This window comes from Metarhizium robertsii (genome assembly GCF_000187425.2).
Source record: "Metarhizium robertsii ARSEF 23 chromosome Unknown MAA_Scf_8, whole genome shotgun sequence".
NCBI classification, from domain to species: Eukaryota; Fungi; Ascomycota; class Sordariomycetes; order Hypocreales; family Clavicipitaceae; genus Metarhizium; species Metarhizium robertsii.
This window is the reverse complement of record NW_011942226.1, coordinates 936471-952905: the sequence shown is the minus strand read 5'-3', so window position 1 is coordinate 952905 and position 16435 is coordinate 936471. Positions and strand designations below refer to the sequence as shown.

General features: G+C 51.3%; 8 protein-coding genes across 8 annotated transcripts; 5 read left to right on the top strand and 3 right to left on the bottom strand.

Moving 5' to 3' along the window:
* Positions 1-677: 677 nt before the first annotated feature.
* Positions 678-1782, top strand: MAA_01080 (NADP-dependent leukotriene B4 12-hydroxydehydrogenase; the record flags this gene model as incomplete). Its single annotated transcript, XM_007819078.1, has 2 exons — positions 678-1439; positions 1504-1782. The coding sequence occupies 2 exons, from the start codon at positions 678-680 to the stop codon at positions 1780-1782; spliced, it is 1041 nt and encodes a 346-aa protein (XP_007817269.1).
* A 188-nt stretch (positions 1783-1970) lies between these two features.
* Positions 1971-3465, bottom strand: MAA_01079 (SET domain-containing protein; the record flags this gene model as incomplete). The annotated part of the gene is made up of 3 exons (XM_007819077.1): positions 1971-2675; positions 2733-2927; positions 2977-3465. 3 exons carry the CDS (start codon positions 3463-3465, stop codon positions 1971-1973), a joined length of 1389 nt encoding a protein of 462 aa, XP_007817268.1.
* Positions 3466-5788: 2323 nt separating this feature from the next.
* Positions 5789-6232, top strand: MAA_11497 (Ribonuclease H-like protein; the record flags this gene model as incomplete). Its single annotated transcript, XM_011413491.1, has 1 exon — positions 5789-6232. The coding sequence occupies one exon, from the start codon at positions 5789-5791 to the stop codon at positions 6230-6232; it is 444 nt and encodes a 147-aa protein (XP_011411793.1).
* Positions 6233-6394: 162 nt separating this feature from the next.
* MAA_11496 (Ribonuclease H-like protein) lies at positions 6395-6814 on the top strand (the record flags this gene model as incomplete). The annotated part of the gene is made up of 1 exon (XM_011413490.1): positions 6395-6814. The coding sequence occupies one exon, from the start codon at positions 6395-6397 to the stop codon at positions 6812-6814; it is 420 nt and encodes a 139-aa protein (XP_011411792.1).
* Positions 6815-8196: 1382 nt separating this feature from the next.
* Positions 8197-9523, bottom strand: MAA_01078 (Argininosuccinate synthase; the record flags this gene model as incomplete). The annotated part of the gene is made up of 9 exons (XM_007819076.2): positions 8197-8494; positions 8701-8719; positions 8774-8812; positions 8863-9006; positions 9062-9148; positions 9204-9286; positions 9339-9382; positions 9432-9443; positions 9518-9523. 9 exons carry the CDS (start codon positions 9521-9523, stop codon positions 8197-8199), a joined length of 732 nt encoding a protein of 243 aa, XP_007817267.2.
* A 547-nt stretch (positions 9524-10070) lies between these two features.
* On the top strand, positions 10071-10470 carry MAA_01077 (uncharacterized protein; the record flags this gene model as incomplete). The annotated part of the gene is made up of 2 exons (XM_007819075.1): positions 10071-10258; positions 10335-10470. 2 exons carry the CDS (start codon positions 10071-10073, stop codon positions 10468-10470), a joined length of 324 nt encoding a protein of 107 aa, XP_007817266.1.
* Positions 10471-13145: 2675 nt separating this feature from the next.
* On the bottom strand, positions 13146-13979 carry MAA_01076 (non-heme chloroperoxidase; the record flags this gene model as incomplete). The annotated part of the gene is made up of 1 exon (XM_007819074.1): positions 13146-13979. The coding sequence occupies one exon, from the start codon at positions 13977-13979 to the stop codon at positions 13146-13148; it is 834 nt and encodes a 277-aa protein (XP_007817265.1).
* Positions 13980-15562: 1583 nt separating this feature from the next.
* On the top strand, positions 15563-15979 carry MAA_01075 (uncharacterized protein; the record flags this gene model as incomplete). The annotated part of the gene is made up of 1 exon (XM_007819073.1): positions 15563-15979. One exon carries the CDS (start codon positions 15563-15565, stop codon positions 15977-15979), a length of 417 nt encoding a protein of 138 aa, XP_007817264.1.
* Positions 15980-16435: the final 456 nt, after the last annotated feature.

The window sequence follows — 16435 nt, the reverse complement described above, 5'->3', positions numbered from 1 at the left end:
TATTATATTTATAATAATTATTATTATTTATAATATTATAGTAAAAATTATAAAATTATACATTATAGTCTATAAAATATATCGTGGGTCTTGATGGTTGGCGTTGTGTGCGCATTTACATCCAACAAATTAGTTACTAGTAAATTCTGACACAGGCAGCTGATTGGGTCCAGCCACAGTTACATGTAAGGGTGCTGATTACGCCAGGAGGGGTGCTGAATAATCCCTCCCTAGGTTTAAGATTACAACTCAAGTTATCAACTCCGACGGAAGAGCCCAAAACTCCGTTTGCCCTCCCACACGAAAAAGCGGGGCCAACCTCGGCATTGCAGTGGGTGGCTTGTCGCGCAACCCAAAATCTCGCCGCCCGCGGATCATGGCCATGCGGCATCATGGATCAGCCTGGCACTTGGGCGGTTTTTTGCCCCGTGGCGGACTTTGCCATGGTGCGCCTTCACGGCTCCATTTGGGGATTCATCCGAATCTCCACGGGTGGAAAGGCAGATTAGAAATCGGCGGATGTCACATCTGTTGGACTCGGCAGGTGCGGACTCTGGAGGTTAAATAGACTTTAATGACGCCATGGATGTTCTGAATAAAAAGACCCAGCTACTCGTATTTCCATGCACACAAGCAGCTCATCAACTCGACTTGCATCCTCCGCACCCAGCATCAAGATGGTCGCCAACAAGACTCTCGTCTACAAGCAAGTCCCCAAGGGCCTGCCAGTCCCCGGCCAGGACCTCGTCGTGGAGACGCGCGAAATCGACCTCGAGAGCCCCCCCAAGGGCGGCCTCATCGTCGAGGTGCTCTACGCCTCGTTCGACCCCTACCTGCGCCCCAAGATGCGCGACCCCAGCATCAAGTCGTACACGCCGGCCTTTGCGCTCAACGACCCCATTGTCAACGACACGGTGGGCAAGGTGGTCAAGAGCGACAGCCCCGACTTCAAGCCGGGCGACGTCGTCAAGGCCTACGCCCCTCTGGCCGAGTACGCCGCCATCGCAGACGTCAAGGGCCAGCGCGTCCTCAAGGTCCACAACCCCTACAACCTGGACCTGTCCGTCTTCACCGGCGCCCTGGGCATGCCCGGCCTCACGGCCTGGTCGAGCCTGCACAAGATTGGAAAGCCCAAGAGGGGCGAGACCATCTTCGTCTCGTCGGCCGCCGGCGCCGTCGGCCAGCTGGTCGGCCAGATCGCCAAGAAGGAGGGCCTGACCGTCATTGGGTCCGTCGGCTCCGACGAGAAGCTCGACTTCATCACCAGGGAGCTCGGCTTCGACGCCGGTTTCAACTACAAAAAGGAGAAGCCGGGCGATGCGCTGAAGCGCCTGGCCCCCAACGGCATCGACATTTACTACGAGAACGTCGGCGGGGAGCACCTCGAGGCGGCGCTCAATCACCTCAATGACTTTGGACGCATCGTCGCGTGCGGAATGGTACGTTTTGCTTCTTTTCCGTGACCAGCAAGACGTGGTTTGCTAAATTTCATCTTCTTTTCAGATCAGCCAGTACAACAACGCCGGCGAGGCGCACGGCATCCGCAACCTGATGCTGGTCGTGGCCAAGCAAATCACCATGCAGGGCTTCATTGTCTCCAACCCCGAGCTCGGCCCGGCCTACTACCAGGAGCATCAGGAGAAGCTGCAGCAGTGGCTTGCCGACGGCAGCTTCAAGGCCAAGATGTCGTATACCGAGGGCATCGACCGCGCTGCCGAGGGGCTGGTGGGCATCTTTGAGGGCAAGAACTTTGGCAAGGCTGTTTTGCGCATCAAGGCATGAAGTGGGGAGTTGCTTTGGGATAGTACTGGGATGCATGTTCTTTGTCTAGAATCGAAATGAGACACGATTGACCCTTCTCCTGAGAAACCACTTGTAACTCGTCTTGCGATGATGCAACAGTGGAAGGTGTTTGCGGAACAGGGGTGGTTTTGCCGTTTGTTCGCTGCTGGTTTGTGTATTCATTTCCTTTAGCCCTTCTGAGAGACTGTAGCCCGGCACGTCGCCTTGTGGTCTTTGAAATGAGCCACCTGACATGCTCGCCCGCAATACATGACGGCTTTGCACCTCCCGCACAGCATCAGCTGTCCAGGGCCTTTTTCGCAGTTTGCACATTGCACCGGCGCCGGCAACCAACCGTCTTTGCTGCTTTTGCTTTCCACCGTCGCCAAGAGGTCTTCGGCCTTCTTTTTCGCCAACTTTAATACGCGCTGTTCGCCCAAGCTAACGTGTGCCGCTGCCCATGCGTTTCCTCCAACAGGGTAGACGCCCGTGGCGAGTTGCTCTTCCAGCTTCTCCAGTCGAGTTCCGAAACTACCCAGGAGACTAGCGATCGATTCGACCAGGGACTGCAGGACCTGCACTTCGTTGGAGTTGCTAATTTTCTCATCTGCAGCTTGCCCAAGGGCAATTGAAGCAAGATCCGACTCGTCTAGTCGCTGAATCCGCAGATAACGAATGACATTTTTCGGCAGCGGATCCGTCAGAGTAAGGGAGATGGTGCATGTCGAATCGAGTCCAGCTAATGCCCAGAGTTTCTGCTTTAGCTCAAAAAACGGCGCCAGGGGATGCGTTGCCAGAACGAGGTCATAGCTGTCGTTTGGATTGCCGGGTATGATAAAGCCGTACAGACGTAAAAGACGATGGTTGGGAATAGACCCATAATGAATGTAAACCTGGATAAGCACGCAAGGTAAGTGACATGTACAAGTACTAATAAACAAGGCACGTACCTGGTCTCCGGCCTCGTAGTCCTTTCCCGCAAGGACAGACAGGTCTCCAGACGACGCATCGTACACATGACACTGCTTCGACTCGGACGAGTGGTTCAGCATATCCGCAAAGGGCGCCAAAAGACGTATTGAACTCCCATCAGACAGCTGGAAATCCATCGCACGGCTCCACACGGCGCAGAGAGCCCACTTGTACTGGAGTGCGGTTAGTGGCTGCATCGCAATGATCACACGCGGCGCCTACATGGTGAAGGGTGAATTTGTCAAGCGGGAAGAGATCGGGGTACTGTACGAGCACTCGCACGACCAAGTCCCTGTAGTCGTCCTCTATCCGTTGCTGCAGCTGCTTCGTGATGGTGTACAGTGATGCGCCGGCGCAGACTTCCAGTTCGTCATCCGTGAAGAAGATGCTGGAGGAGTAGCTCGCAGGCAGCCTCTCCACATGGCTTCGCAGGCCATCGTAGCCCGACTCGCGCGACCGTACAAAGAGGATGTGTACGGCCAGGGTGTCCTCGACTGATAAGGGTGGCTGCGCAGAACAAAGGGCCGGCCCGAGAAGTGAATCGTTTTGTGCGTGTTTGACGGTCCAGTGAAGGCCGCTTGGAATGGTGAGAATCCGCTCGCCTTGCTTGAAGCGCCGCCGCGCTTTTACGCCCCGCCCTGTAAGGGGAAAGTCGGCAACCTCCAGGCCGTCCAGGCCTACGGCTCCAGATTCTTCTAGCCACGTTTCCATGGGAGTTGGATCTCGGAGAGTGGATGCGAAGCGTTGAGCATGGGATGTGATGGAACGATTCGAGGCCCGCCTGCCTCCACGTCGTTTTTTGGATGCGGAGCTGATGCAGTTCTTTGGGCATAAACCCCACCTTTTTGAGAACTTCTATTGGACGACCTGATTCACAACGTTATCCTGGATACTAGGTACCTTGTGTTCGTGACTTGACTACATGTACAACATGAGTTATCATGGTGGCTCACACCAGCGGCACTGCCAAAAGTGGAGGAACCTGGGGTCATGCAGGTCTCTCCATCTCTCTTTCTGTAGTACAATGACTACCAACAGCTTGCGCCATTAGCCCTTTGTTGGATGGAAGTTGAACAGCGCCGTTGCGCTTCGAGTCTAAACAAAGGCATCACAAAGGCCCACCCACATGATGCGGGTTTTGTCCCCCTCTGCTTTCCATCTGTCATTTCTGATGGAATCATGTATGCCTGTTTCTTTACAGTTCAGCGAGGCAGCTGTCACGGGACGATTCACAAATCTCCTTGACCTTGCTGTGCATTTGGCAAGGCGGATTCGCCTCGCAGAAATCGTTTCATGTTGCGCCCAACCAACCCAGTTTTCCGCAGAACACATCATGAACTGGTAGTCATGGTGCCCAAGAGCCGGGAATGAGATGGCGGAAGCTTGTGATTTATCCCGTCAGGTTCCTGCTGCTTGTTTGCACGGCTCTGGTGTGCTGTGAGTTCAGTGCAGCATGGTGTGTAGAGTGGGCGACGCTGACCAACAATGAAAGGTCATGTCGCCTCATTCCATGTTCGGATTCTGCAAGCGAAAATGGAGGCTGAACACGCCCAGAATAGGCCGTCATTGCAAAGATTTCTTCTTCACGTTTCCGGGTATAAATAATGCCTGCAGACCCCGAGCTGCCGTCGACACCAAGCAGACCATCTCCTCCCCATCACACTCGAGGCAACGAAGCACTTCACTGCGACGACTGCCAACGACACATGTGCAAGCACTTGACTCCCATCGACAGCTGCGAATCCTGAAAGAGAGCTTTTTCGACGTACGGGTTCGATTCTACCTTTGCAGAGATTGAGGGGGCTGGTGCTCAATTGCCAGTTGCACGAAAGCGTCGTCCCCCAAGACAAACTCATACGACTTGTACGGCTCTACGAAGCTACAGTTGCTATTCAGCAAACCGTACCATTGCTATCCAACTCCGGTCAATACAAATTTACCACAGTCACCACAATCACTGCCATTACAACCCTAGTCGACACCATAATTTACCACGATTCCTGGGAAGGGCGGCATGTGCAAGCACACCAAAATCACCGACGAATGCAAACTCTGCCAGAAGATCACTCTTGAGTGGACGCTGTCCGAATTTTGCTCAAAGTTTGACATTAAATTGGGAGATTGCCCCCAAGGCATCGTTGACCAAACAAAACAGCTCGTCTTGTGTGCTGAATGCGAAGTCCTTGATTTAACTCAACGTTTTGCGAAACTGAAGTAGGGACTCCGCGTCTCGGGACTACATACAACTTCTACGGCTTTGTCAAGCTCTAGTCGCCATCCAGCAAGCCATAACATCACCATCAAACTCCGGCCAATACAACACTTGTCGGCGAGGTCGTCTAAAAACATACAGTGGACAGCTTGTGCTATCAATCCAGTGAATCTGGCCGAGGCATCCACCATTTGCAAATAAAGCAGCGATTCTTCATATCACGGCTATAAATAACGCCCGCGTCCCCGCTAAGTGGCAGTCGTCTCATCAACTCAGCTACATCCTCGCGACCAACTCTGCCAACCAAACACTTTACAACAATCACTGGAATTCATACCATCAAAATTCTATCCAATAAAACAGCTTCACTGCGATTGCCACGATTACCACCAACAGCAACATGTGTACGTGCTCGTTGATCAAATGCACGTGCGGTGACTGCGGTCAGTCTCATCATGTATGGAGAAATCGATTTACATGCGAAGAGGCTAAGAAGGCTAAGAGGCCTAAGGGGATGCCCCCATTTGGATATTGCACTGGGGGCGTCGAATTCACCGATAGGGAGTCATCGAAGAACGTCCGGTGTACTTCATGCGCCAAAGAAAAATGTCTTCGGGAGGATGTGGAGGAGGAGCAGTGATTCCTCGTCTCGCGACTATATAAGACTCGTGGCCTGCCCTGCTCCAGCCATACCATAAAGCAGGCTACATCCTCACATTCTTACTCCGACAAGATCAAAGTCAAAACACAAACACAAACACAAAATCACAAAATCACAAAAACAAATCAACACAATTTACGACAATCACCGCAAACGGCAACATGTGCGGGCTTCAGAAGATTAAAGAGGGGGTGGAAGATTGGTTCGAGACCAGAGAAGAAAGATATTGGTGCGAAGAGGCTCGGGAAAATGGTACATTTGGAAAATGCACGACTGGCGTGGAGAAAACCGACAGAATCATTGGCAAATCTCACCGTTCGCTTGCGGGAGCCCAGATTCAAGCCGATGAGGTTCCTCGAGTTGGCATAATCTACGCCCGCAAGGGAAAAAAAGAAGGGCACCATCAATCGGGTGAAGGAACCAACACTGCTGCTGATGAGGTTCCCCGGGTTGGCCAAATCTACGCCCGCGATGACTTGAAGAAACAGGAGAGCGAGGAGCAGACGTGGCCCGACAGTGAACAACAGTTTGAGCAGACCATCTTCACCATTTCCAGTGAAGATATCAAAGGAGATGTACAGGCCTTTGTGAATCAGAAGGAGTGATTCCTGTGATTCCTCGTCTTGCGGGTCGGGTCGCGACTATATATTCCCCATGACCCGGCCTTCTCCAGCGATGCCATCCAGCACGCTACATCCTATTTTGAAGAAAAAAAAGTATCACACACACACAGACAAACACACTATCACACCACTACAAACGGCAACATGTGCGGGATTCAAAAGTCTACTGAGCGGTGCACAAAGTGCGGCACAGATATATCCAACGCCGAGGAAAGGCACTGGTGCCAGGAGGCCCTGGAAAATGGAGAATTCGGAAAATGCAAGAAACGCGTCGACACCACCAAGGTCACTTTCAAATCGCACGAATCGTGTGAAGGAACCAACATTGAAGGTGAAGCGGCCTTTCCCATGGGCAGTGTTTTCGACGACTTCAATCCGTTGGAGGAATTTTCCGAGAACATGGCCCGCCACACTGATGCTTTTTTTCGCAACAACCGCGGCGGCAGAGCTGGCATGGAGGCGTGGCATGAACTGAACAGGAATGCGGCCCGTGAAAGAGAGGCGTTGCGTGAAAGGGCCCGCGAGCGCTCGAGGAGATGGATGGGCCAGGGGCGGATGGTTTAACTGCTTGTCTTGCGGCTATACAGCGCTGAAGGAACCAGACACTCTACTACTACACGATATGAGTGGCAAAGACACTGGCTCTTGTGAAGCGGGTATCGACCGGGCTATAACAAAGGATGGTGGTGTAAGCGAGGGCTTGTGAGGGATGAATGTTGGGCAGGATTTCTTGAGTATGCTTTTGAATTTTTTGGTTTTTTCCCTTTTTTCCTTTGTGAAAGACTTTCGTTGAATGAACTTTAGATAGATTATTGCTTTGGAATCATTGTTTTTTGTGAACAGCTGCTGCGATGCGCATGGGCAGATAGTATACAATGGGATCAAGAGCATCGCCCCATCCAACACTTTGGTATTGAACTTAAACATGATCAGTGTCTGTGAATCAAGTGTCTTGCATACATGTCGTGCTTGTTGTAGCTCACGATTCTCATGTCTTGCATGGGAATCTCTCGTGGTTTGTTGGCTTAAAAGCGACTGTTGCCCTGTTACACTGTTATACGGAAAAGGCCCAACAAAGGGCCTCACCGACAAAGGACCTGCCTGTTACACAACCAGAACACGTGCTCGGGCACGGACCCTAGGCCCAGGCGTTCCTTTCATGTATATAATGGTCACTGGTCCCTCTCTTCCTCTTGGAAAACCAAGAACCTCTGACACTCTTCGATATTATCTTTGAATTTGAACCGTTACGTTCCGAGGCTCGTTATACCCTCGTCACATACACGGAGGTCACGTTGTCTAGTCAATTTGAGGTTGTGAATACCAGACATCTTCTCACTAGTTATCTAATCATCTCAGAGGTTTTGATAAGGCCGAGCCTTTTTTGCATTAGACTTAAGCAACCCTCCTGACGATATAGTACGCGACATAAAGACGGTCCGTGGCGGGAGATGCAAAAAGAGAGCACCGTGGATCAAACACATACCACTCATCAAATGAGACAACGAGCGGCAGTGACGCTACAAAGTCTATGGAAGGGGCGACAAGACAGTCAGAAACACTATCCATATTCCAGTTTTTTTATTTCCCTTTTCCTTTTCTAAGCACAATGTTAAAAAACCCCGCTTTGGGCTCGTGGGCACTTGAAGATGGGCCGTCTACCCAGAGTTACTAGACTCCTGCAAGGACAACATGCGCAGTCTGTACCTACACGCGGGCAAGGGGCTCTCCGTCCTTGAACTTCCTGGCACCGTACTTTTCTAGGCAAATGCCCTGGATAGCAATGAATCCGGATGTATCCTGTTCCATCAATTAGCCCCGCTAACATAAACAAAGGGGCACTTGTTCAAGTCATCACCTACCATAGGAGAGAAACCCTCAAGGGTGTCCATGGATGACTTCGTCTCAGAGTAGAGATTGGAGGTCTCGCTAGAACGTCCGACGACCTAGGCATTGCCCTTGAAGGCCATCATGTGGACCTTGCCGTCAACCTGCCTCTGGCTGAACTCGAGGGAGTGTTGGAGAAACTCCCGCTCCGGACTGAAGTCATGCCTGGCCAAGAATTTGAGCACGAGTGATGCGTATCCAAAGAGACCGCATAGAAATAACTTACCATTATGCAGACACTGTGACCACTCATATGTCACAAAGCGGTCGCAAAGCGAGCGAACTTTAGAATCCATCACAAGGCCTTCCAGATCGATATGGGCAAGTCTGGCGATGGTGAGACCAGGCGTATCGTAGCTACAAACCATGTCAGTATGAACAGATTTCATCCTCGATTAGACTCGAAATGAGTTGGAGATTGAGTGACGACGGGCGGATGTTGCAGAGCCTCGCTGTAAGTCCGCCAATCCGTCGCGAGGGTTGGTTCAGCAAGTGATGGAATCTGAATCAACGTCTGTGGTTGCTGAGGGCATATAGAGAACAAAAGAGAAGACCCAACTAACCAGCCACGGCTCTTGAGACCTACGAAGAATTAGCAAAAGTTCCAAACTAAATACTAGTTGAGCGTAGGCTTACCGATGAACCTCGATTCAACAATGTCAATACGACCGACGCCTAGGAACAAGTCAGCCAAACCCTGAGAATCCATGTCTATTCAAGCTCACCATGCACCCGGCCGATCTCGTTGAGGGCCTTGAAGATCTCCAAAGAGCCAGTGACAACCTTGTCACCGATCTCGACCTTGACAGGGATACCCTTCTCGAAGTGAATCGTGAACTTGGCCGGCTCGTCAGGCGCCTTCATGGGATCTATACTTGTGAGCCTCACCATCACACATCATGGTGAGCAACAGTCAAATCCTACCGACTGTACGGGTCCACATGTTTTCCGGGTGCGTCAGCTCTGATTGCTCCAAGATTCCTGCCTCATACGAGCAGGGCGCGAGGTTGTCTGTCATCATGTTAGGAAAGGTCATATCGACGGACCAAAATTAAGAAAAGCTAACCATCCATGCTCCAGGGGGCCTTGGGCGTAGAGCTGACGGGAATCTTGTCCTGGGCCGCAAAGTTGAGAAGATCCTGGCGACCACTGCCCTCAGGTTAGCCCCCACGAGAAAGCAAGGAAGAAGGGGGTCACCAACGCGAATCGTTCAAAGAACTCTGGAATTCTCCAAGGCGTCAGAACCTGAAGAGTGGGATCGCATGCTTTCCATGCTAGCTAGAAACGGACTCACCCTTGCCGGTACCTATGTAGGTAAGAGAGCCCTCTGTTAGTATGACGATGGAAAGAATGACTAGTCAACGAGGAAGGACTACTTACATCCATGGCTCAGAATCTTGCAGGCGTACAGCCTTTACTTGCGCATGACCAATGCATGGCCGGGCCAACGATGTCCCAAGTAAATCAGTTGTGGTGTTAGCCTTTACCGTCATGAGCTATCAAGCTAAATGTCTTACATATTGTGGAAACGGTAGGCTCAATTTGGTGATTCTGATGACAAGGGTCTCAAGACCCCTGGCCCTAACGTCCGGAAATACGCATTGCCTCTTCACAATCCCTAGGTCCTCAACTTTAACAGACCACGGCGGCCGTTGCCAAATCAAACGAGACCGCAGCAACAAGCGTACACGCCGTCGCTCATGGTACCGCGAACCAAAATGTAGCATCGATACAAACCATGGCACCGTCGTCTCCCCGAGGAGACCTACTGACCGGGGCTCACACTTGGTAGAGACGAGCCCAGGTAGCCACGAGCGCTCCGCGCGATAGCCGGAAAAGAGCGAGACCTGCTCGAAAACTAACGCTGGCTCCTCAAACCGATGAGTGGCATTGGGGTCTTTCCTCTATAACGGCAGAGGAGGACCTTGACAGCATGCTTAACTCAGCTGCCGAATCCGAAATCGACGACCTCGATGAGAGCAAAGTCTGCGAAGCCGACGATGACAGTCCCAGCGATAACGCTGATGGTCAGCAATTCAACTGCGAGCCCATCGATTGCTTAATGATCAGTAACGAGCTTTATCGCATTGTTGAAGCTTCGGATCAAGAGATGCTTGACAAGTAAGTGACAGAGGGTGAATGTAGACTCGACGGCTCTAAATGCGATGACAAGCCTCCTGCTGCACCCCCACATCAGATTCCATAACTTCCGGTACATCTTAGGCCGACAGTCGCATAAGCGTGTCTTGGGCGACCTCGAGACATTTACGCTCACCCAAGATGAAGAGAATATTCCTCAAGCGATGGCCCTATACGATTTACACGAACCATAAATCCGTGACCCCGCGGCTATCAACTTGCCTGTAGATCTCATATCTGTTGGTCAACCCCGTGCGATGAAGCCGTACGTTGCAGCTGCGGTTGTGACGTGACGATGAGCAAAGCAAAACTTTTAGGAAATCCGGCATGACAAGCAGAAGTCTCATGTCACCGCCCGCCGTAAGCGGAAACCCTGTGTCACGGCGCAGAATCAAGACCCCAGCGCTACTAGGGAACAGCGGCTCTCCTCAATATATCAGCGGCTGGCTGATAACAGCTGTGACAAGGGTTCAGTATGAAGGCTTGGAGCAAAAAGGGCTCAATTCAACAATAATCTCGAAGGGCCTCTAAGGTCTTGAGTTGCTACGAGAAAGGAAGAGAAGGGTGATCGCCTTATCTACATAAAAGGAACGCCCGGGCCTAGGGAGCCTTGGACCAATCAGGCTCGTGGTGTTGTCGAGTTTCCCGTTCCCAGACGCCGAGATGGCCGACTGTTGTCTTCACCCGCAATTCCTCTTGTGCCTAGCTGAATCCATCGATATTGTCTTTCTCGGCGCTCTCAAGGACGACGAACTCAGCTTCTTCGCGAACAAGTTTGCTGTCTGGTATGGAAAGGCTCGCAGACCCAAGAGTATGCCGACCCCTGCCTTTGAAAGGCTCAACAGAACCTGCCGCTGAAGCAAGGTTGTAAACCTTTCGGCTCTCAGGTGGCGTGTATCTTTTGGTCACGGAGCAACATTCGCACCCTCGACTGTGTAGTGCAAGATCACGAGACAGACGTCTTCATCCACTCACTCTATCGCATTATTCAATGGGATGTCTTCGCTAGACTTTTGCACAAAGATGGAGTGGACAAGGACGAAGCCGAGATAAGGCACGTGCATAGCTCTTTGTCGAGAAATCGTTATTCAGGCTTCATCTCGCACACTTTGAGCAAATGGAGATTCATCTGGACTCGACATTACTTGCTAAAACAACATTTAGAGCGGAACAGCTTAGTCTGTGAGCCAAAGGATAAGAATGACCCTTTCTTCCATATCCCGGCCTTAGAAGAGGGTTGCGAGACGTCATACCATATTGACAATTGCTTCGCCGCTCAGAGTTCACTATGTATGGTGAAGCGGGGTTTACGGATTCATGCCTTGGTCGACACTTGCCAAGTTTACTTCACAGATACGGTTGGACAGGAATAACAAGTTACTCATGCATTTGCGATTCACTCAAGGTCTATGCTGAGGTGACACCACCGGTCCGCATAGAGTTCGCAGCGGGAAGAAACCTGTCCACCTTATGAACCGTATGGTCCGGATCATCATGCACGGCGAATTCATTTTATCGGGGCATCTGCCCACTTTATCTAGGTATCCAAACGACGCAGTTCAACGTGTCCCGACCTTCACTGTCAACGAGATCTGCATTGCATTCGAGCCCAGCTTATAGCAGATAGGGTGCCGTTGGAAAGGCTGAAAGGACATGATGCCGGCCGCTGCAGCTCTTGGCAAAATATAGAACCTGTGAGCGGGCCTTCTGGGACGAGTTTCACAGAGGACTTTACATCGTGGCAGTACGATCCATTCAAAGATGGTGCGCAACGTGACAATCAAGAAACCAAGTGCTGCCTATCTCACCTTGCCCAGCAAAGTACAACGATGTCCAACAGTCAACAGTCGCGAAGATGACCAAAGTGTCGAGACTTATTCAACTGCGTCAACTGAAGTTGAAGAGTTCTTTGATTGGCCGTCAAACGACATCCGGTGTATCCCGAAATCCTAAGCAACTGGACAATCAATGCGGGGACCATGCCGGAAGATGCCTTGGAGATTGTAACCTCGAGCGTCGGATCTTGCCAATTGGCTCAACATGAACCATCGACTGTACGCATCTTAATTAGCGTTGTGAGAAATCATCACCAGTGCACTTTTGATAATGGACCAGACTATGCGGTTGGTGAGGACTGCTGGAGGGCGCTGTTCATCGGCCAGCTTGATCAAAAGTGGCCAATCTCAGATAAACAAATCTTGCATCACCGCTTTATCTGGGTTCTCTGCTGAACAGATTTTGTGAGAAGCTTAGGAGCGATCCATCGGTACAACTATGAGATTGGCATTACCACATCACGGTTTCGCATTTAGATCTCAGCCAAAGATGGACGCGGCAATTGTTAATCGCTCATAGTGATGGTGGCAATCTGAACGCCGGTCGCCAAGGTTGTGCAGGAGGTCCGAGCTTTGAAGCTTTGTGAGTCAAAATGCATCCTTCGTGTTCAATGTCTGAGATTTTGCCCTCGCGCCAACAACCGGAGTCGATGCCCCATCCTCCACGTACGACTTTAAGGATACGAGATGTTTCCCATTGGGCTTCAGAGACTAGTACTTGGTTTCACTTGCAACTAACATGACGCCGCATGCGTTGCGGAACGCGTAAAGCCTGGCGTGGACAAGAAGTGACGTTTGTGCAGGCCATAAATCCACAAAATGAGAATGTACCGAGGCTACATGGGATTCACGACGTCATGTTGTCCGCAGGCTATAATGCCGCGAAACACCAAGGGTTAGAAGAATTGCTTCCGCAGAACCTGGCAAGTAAAATGCCGCAAAACTGGCAGCGTGCGAAACAACTTGATAAAGCTAAACAAACAATTTATTTGTTCGTCAGTATCCTAAGATAAAACTCCATGGAGCCACCAAGTCTAGTGCGACTTGATAAAGTCTAGCAAATCCTTATTCACCTCATCGACATTAATATTGTGAATTGCATGCGATCCCCCAGGGTACACCTTGAGCTTGCCATGGCGCAGCAGCTTGACAGACTTCAACCCAGCAGCCTCAATCGGAACAACCTGGTCGTCATCGCCGTGAAGCACCAAGACAGGAATATCAATCTTCTTCAAATCCTCGGTAAAATCCGTCTCGGAAAAATCCTTGATGCAGTCGTAGGCGGTTTTGAAGCTCGTATTCATTCCCTGCTGCCACCAGCTCCGGATCTGGCCCTCGCTCTTGTGGGCGTTGGGCCGGTTGAATCCGAAAAAGGGGCCGGTGGGCACATCCAAGAAGAACTGGCTGCGGTCCTTGTGCATGGCCTGCCGGAACGAGTCGAAGACGGACTTGTCCGTGCCCTGCGGGTTGGCCTCGGTCTTGAGCATAAACGGCGGCACGGCTCCGACAAGGACGGCCTTCTTGACGCGGCTGGTGCCGTGCTTTCCAAGGTAATGCGTCACCTCTCCGCCGCCGTGGGAGTGCCCGACCATGACGGCATCTTTGACGCCGAGGTGTTTAAAGAGTTCCTCGAGATCGTCGACAAAGGTGTCCATGTTGTTTCCGTGCCATGTCTGCGTGGAGCGACCGTGGCCGCGACGGTCGTGTCCGATGACGCGGAACCCGTGGTCGGCTAGAAAGACCATTTGGTTCTCCCAGTTGTCGCTGCTCAGCGGCCAGCCGTGCGAAAAGGTGACGATGGGGCCCTTGGGGTTGCCCCAGTCCTTGTAGAAGAGCTCGGCTCCATCTCGCAGCTTGAGATGCGGCATGATGGCGTTGATATTGGTAGGAAGGTAGCTAAATGAGTATCTATGAATCTGGTTGTTTCTCTGTCGTCGGGAACCATCTGGGCCGGGAGACTGGGCGGCGGGTTTAAATACATTTTAACTCTGCGCAGTGTGTAGCAAACCCCTCACTGTTATCTCGAGCCGAGATACGTCGATCTGCATGAATGCTGCACACGCAGCTGGTGAACCCAAAAATCAGGTTTAGTGTCTTGTGGCAGCTCCATTGGTCAAATCGTGGGATTGACGCAATGCCTCGTTCCAGCTGCATGAACTCAAGCGCCATTAATTAATGTGTCTAGCTTGGGGCGATGCGGCTCGATAAATCCACATCCGGCCCGTCCTTCAGTCTAGTCGATCAGATAAACTTTGACTCAACTCCACTGCCGTCCCCGGTTTAATTGGCTGTAGTGGAATTCGAGGTTTCCAGACCATTTGATTCCATACGTTTTTGCCACTTCCTTTCATCCGTGTCTCTGCTTGCATGTACAACCCGACTGGCGGCTTGGTAAAACACCAAGGTTTGGTTCAGACGAAGCCATTCACTCTACATGCCGAGGCTGCCCTGGCCCACAGATAAACATGACAATATGTATTGACAAACGGCGGACCAATGTCCCTCATAGTCTAGCCATGATATTTCTGATCATTCCAAATCATGTTCCTTCCTCGGGCAAGGGATATGCTTATGCCGCAACCCAACCCGAGTCATGGGGGCAGTGTACTTTACGGAACACCGTGATTCAAATTTGCCGAGATACGTCATGGAGAGGGAGTAATCTGCGCAGGCAACGGGCTGCGTGAGGATACACACGCCGTCGGAGAGCACGCCGTCGGAACACCGCGGCGGCTGGTCAGACACGCACGCCTCGGCGTCAAAGGCGAATCCCCCCGAGCAGAAAGGATCATCACAGCTGCCATGCACGAGGAAGGCTCCGAGCGAGTGCAGAAAGTACCATGAAACGTCAACTATCACTGCCCTTGCACCTGGGAGGCTCGTTGGAGACGCACAAGCTGTCTTGTGTGGCGAATCCATCCGGACAGGTTGGACCATCGAGAGAGACGCATATTGTTCCGTTGAATGCAAAGTCCGCGTCATAGGGGGGCAATCGCGTAGATTTGCACACTTTGTCGTCAAATCGAGCTCCGGTTGGACAGCTAGGACCTTCCGAGGAGAGACACGCAGTCTCATTGAAGAGTCAATGCGTTGGCTGGGCCCTGAAGACTGGCACAATCACCGTCGACCTGATTCGTATTGTTGGGACACCCCGTTCCGTCGCCAAACACACAAGAGGTGCCATTGAAGGAGGTCCTAATCGGACAGCATTTGGCCTGTCCCTTTGCATCGATCGTGATTTGGTCGGTGGCGCTGTTGACCACGGGCGCGTTGGGCTCCCCTTGTAATTGTTTTTGGCCTTCCTGAGCCCCGACCAACCCGATGCATGTGCTGTCAAGTCAAATTTGAGGATTATCGTCAGGAGTCCCCGGAGGCTTGCAGGGGCCTCTGGCCGGGTATAAAGGGGCACGGGTCAAATTTGCGGGATTCCTCATCATTCAACCCAGATATCATGTCAGACCCTTCAGCGCCCTCGGTTATCTTGACCGGCATTACAGATTGGCTAGAGTGGCAAGATTATATTGGTAAGAAGCTAGAATTAGCTACCTGGGCCGCTATCAAGACCAACGATAAAGCCTTCATTATCGTTGAACCCAACCGACCGCAAATATCAGCCTTCAATTCAACAGATTCATCAGCGGCAGAATTACCCGAGCACCAAGTCAACAGCTACAGCCTAGCATGGACGATTTATTTAGAGGGCCTAGACCTCTATGTAAAGCAGCAAAAACAGCTCATGAGGGCTCGCGATATCATCTACAGCAGCGTTGACAGTCGGCTAGCCCGATATCTTCACTGGGATCATGATATCTTTCAGTGGATGAAGACCCTGACCGATGCTGTTCTAGCCGAGCGTCAGAAGAGCTAGCCCATCTAGCGGCTGAATATCAGGGGATAATCCGGACCTTTAAGGCCACAATGAGGTTGATTTTTGAAGCTTGGTTATTGAAATGGGAGGATTTCCCGCAAAGAGCTGCTTGGCATCAAGTAATGGAAGCTATTGGAAGTCCCTGGTTACTTGACATTGCCTATTTAATGAGCCAATATAATATCGGTTTTAGCGAAAGATGCAGAAAAGCTGCCAAAGCCCTGTCAACTAGTCAGTTGGACTATCGGGTCAACTGGTGTTATTAGAAGGCCTCTATCAGCAATTATAGACCGCTATGAGCGTTGAAGACCTTTAAGCTTTAATTTAAATGTCTTAAACAACATTATCAACGACATCAGCCTTGATGAATGAGGAATGTTTAGTGGGCTACGTAGCCTCTGAACTTTGAAGCTGGGCAGTGTTGGCTTTGCCTGATTAAAATGACCTAAAACGAAA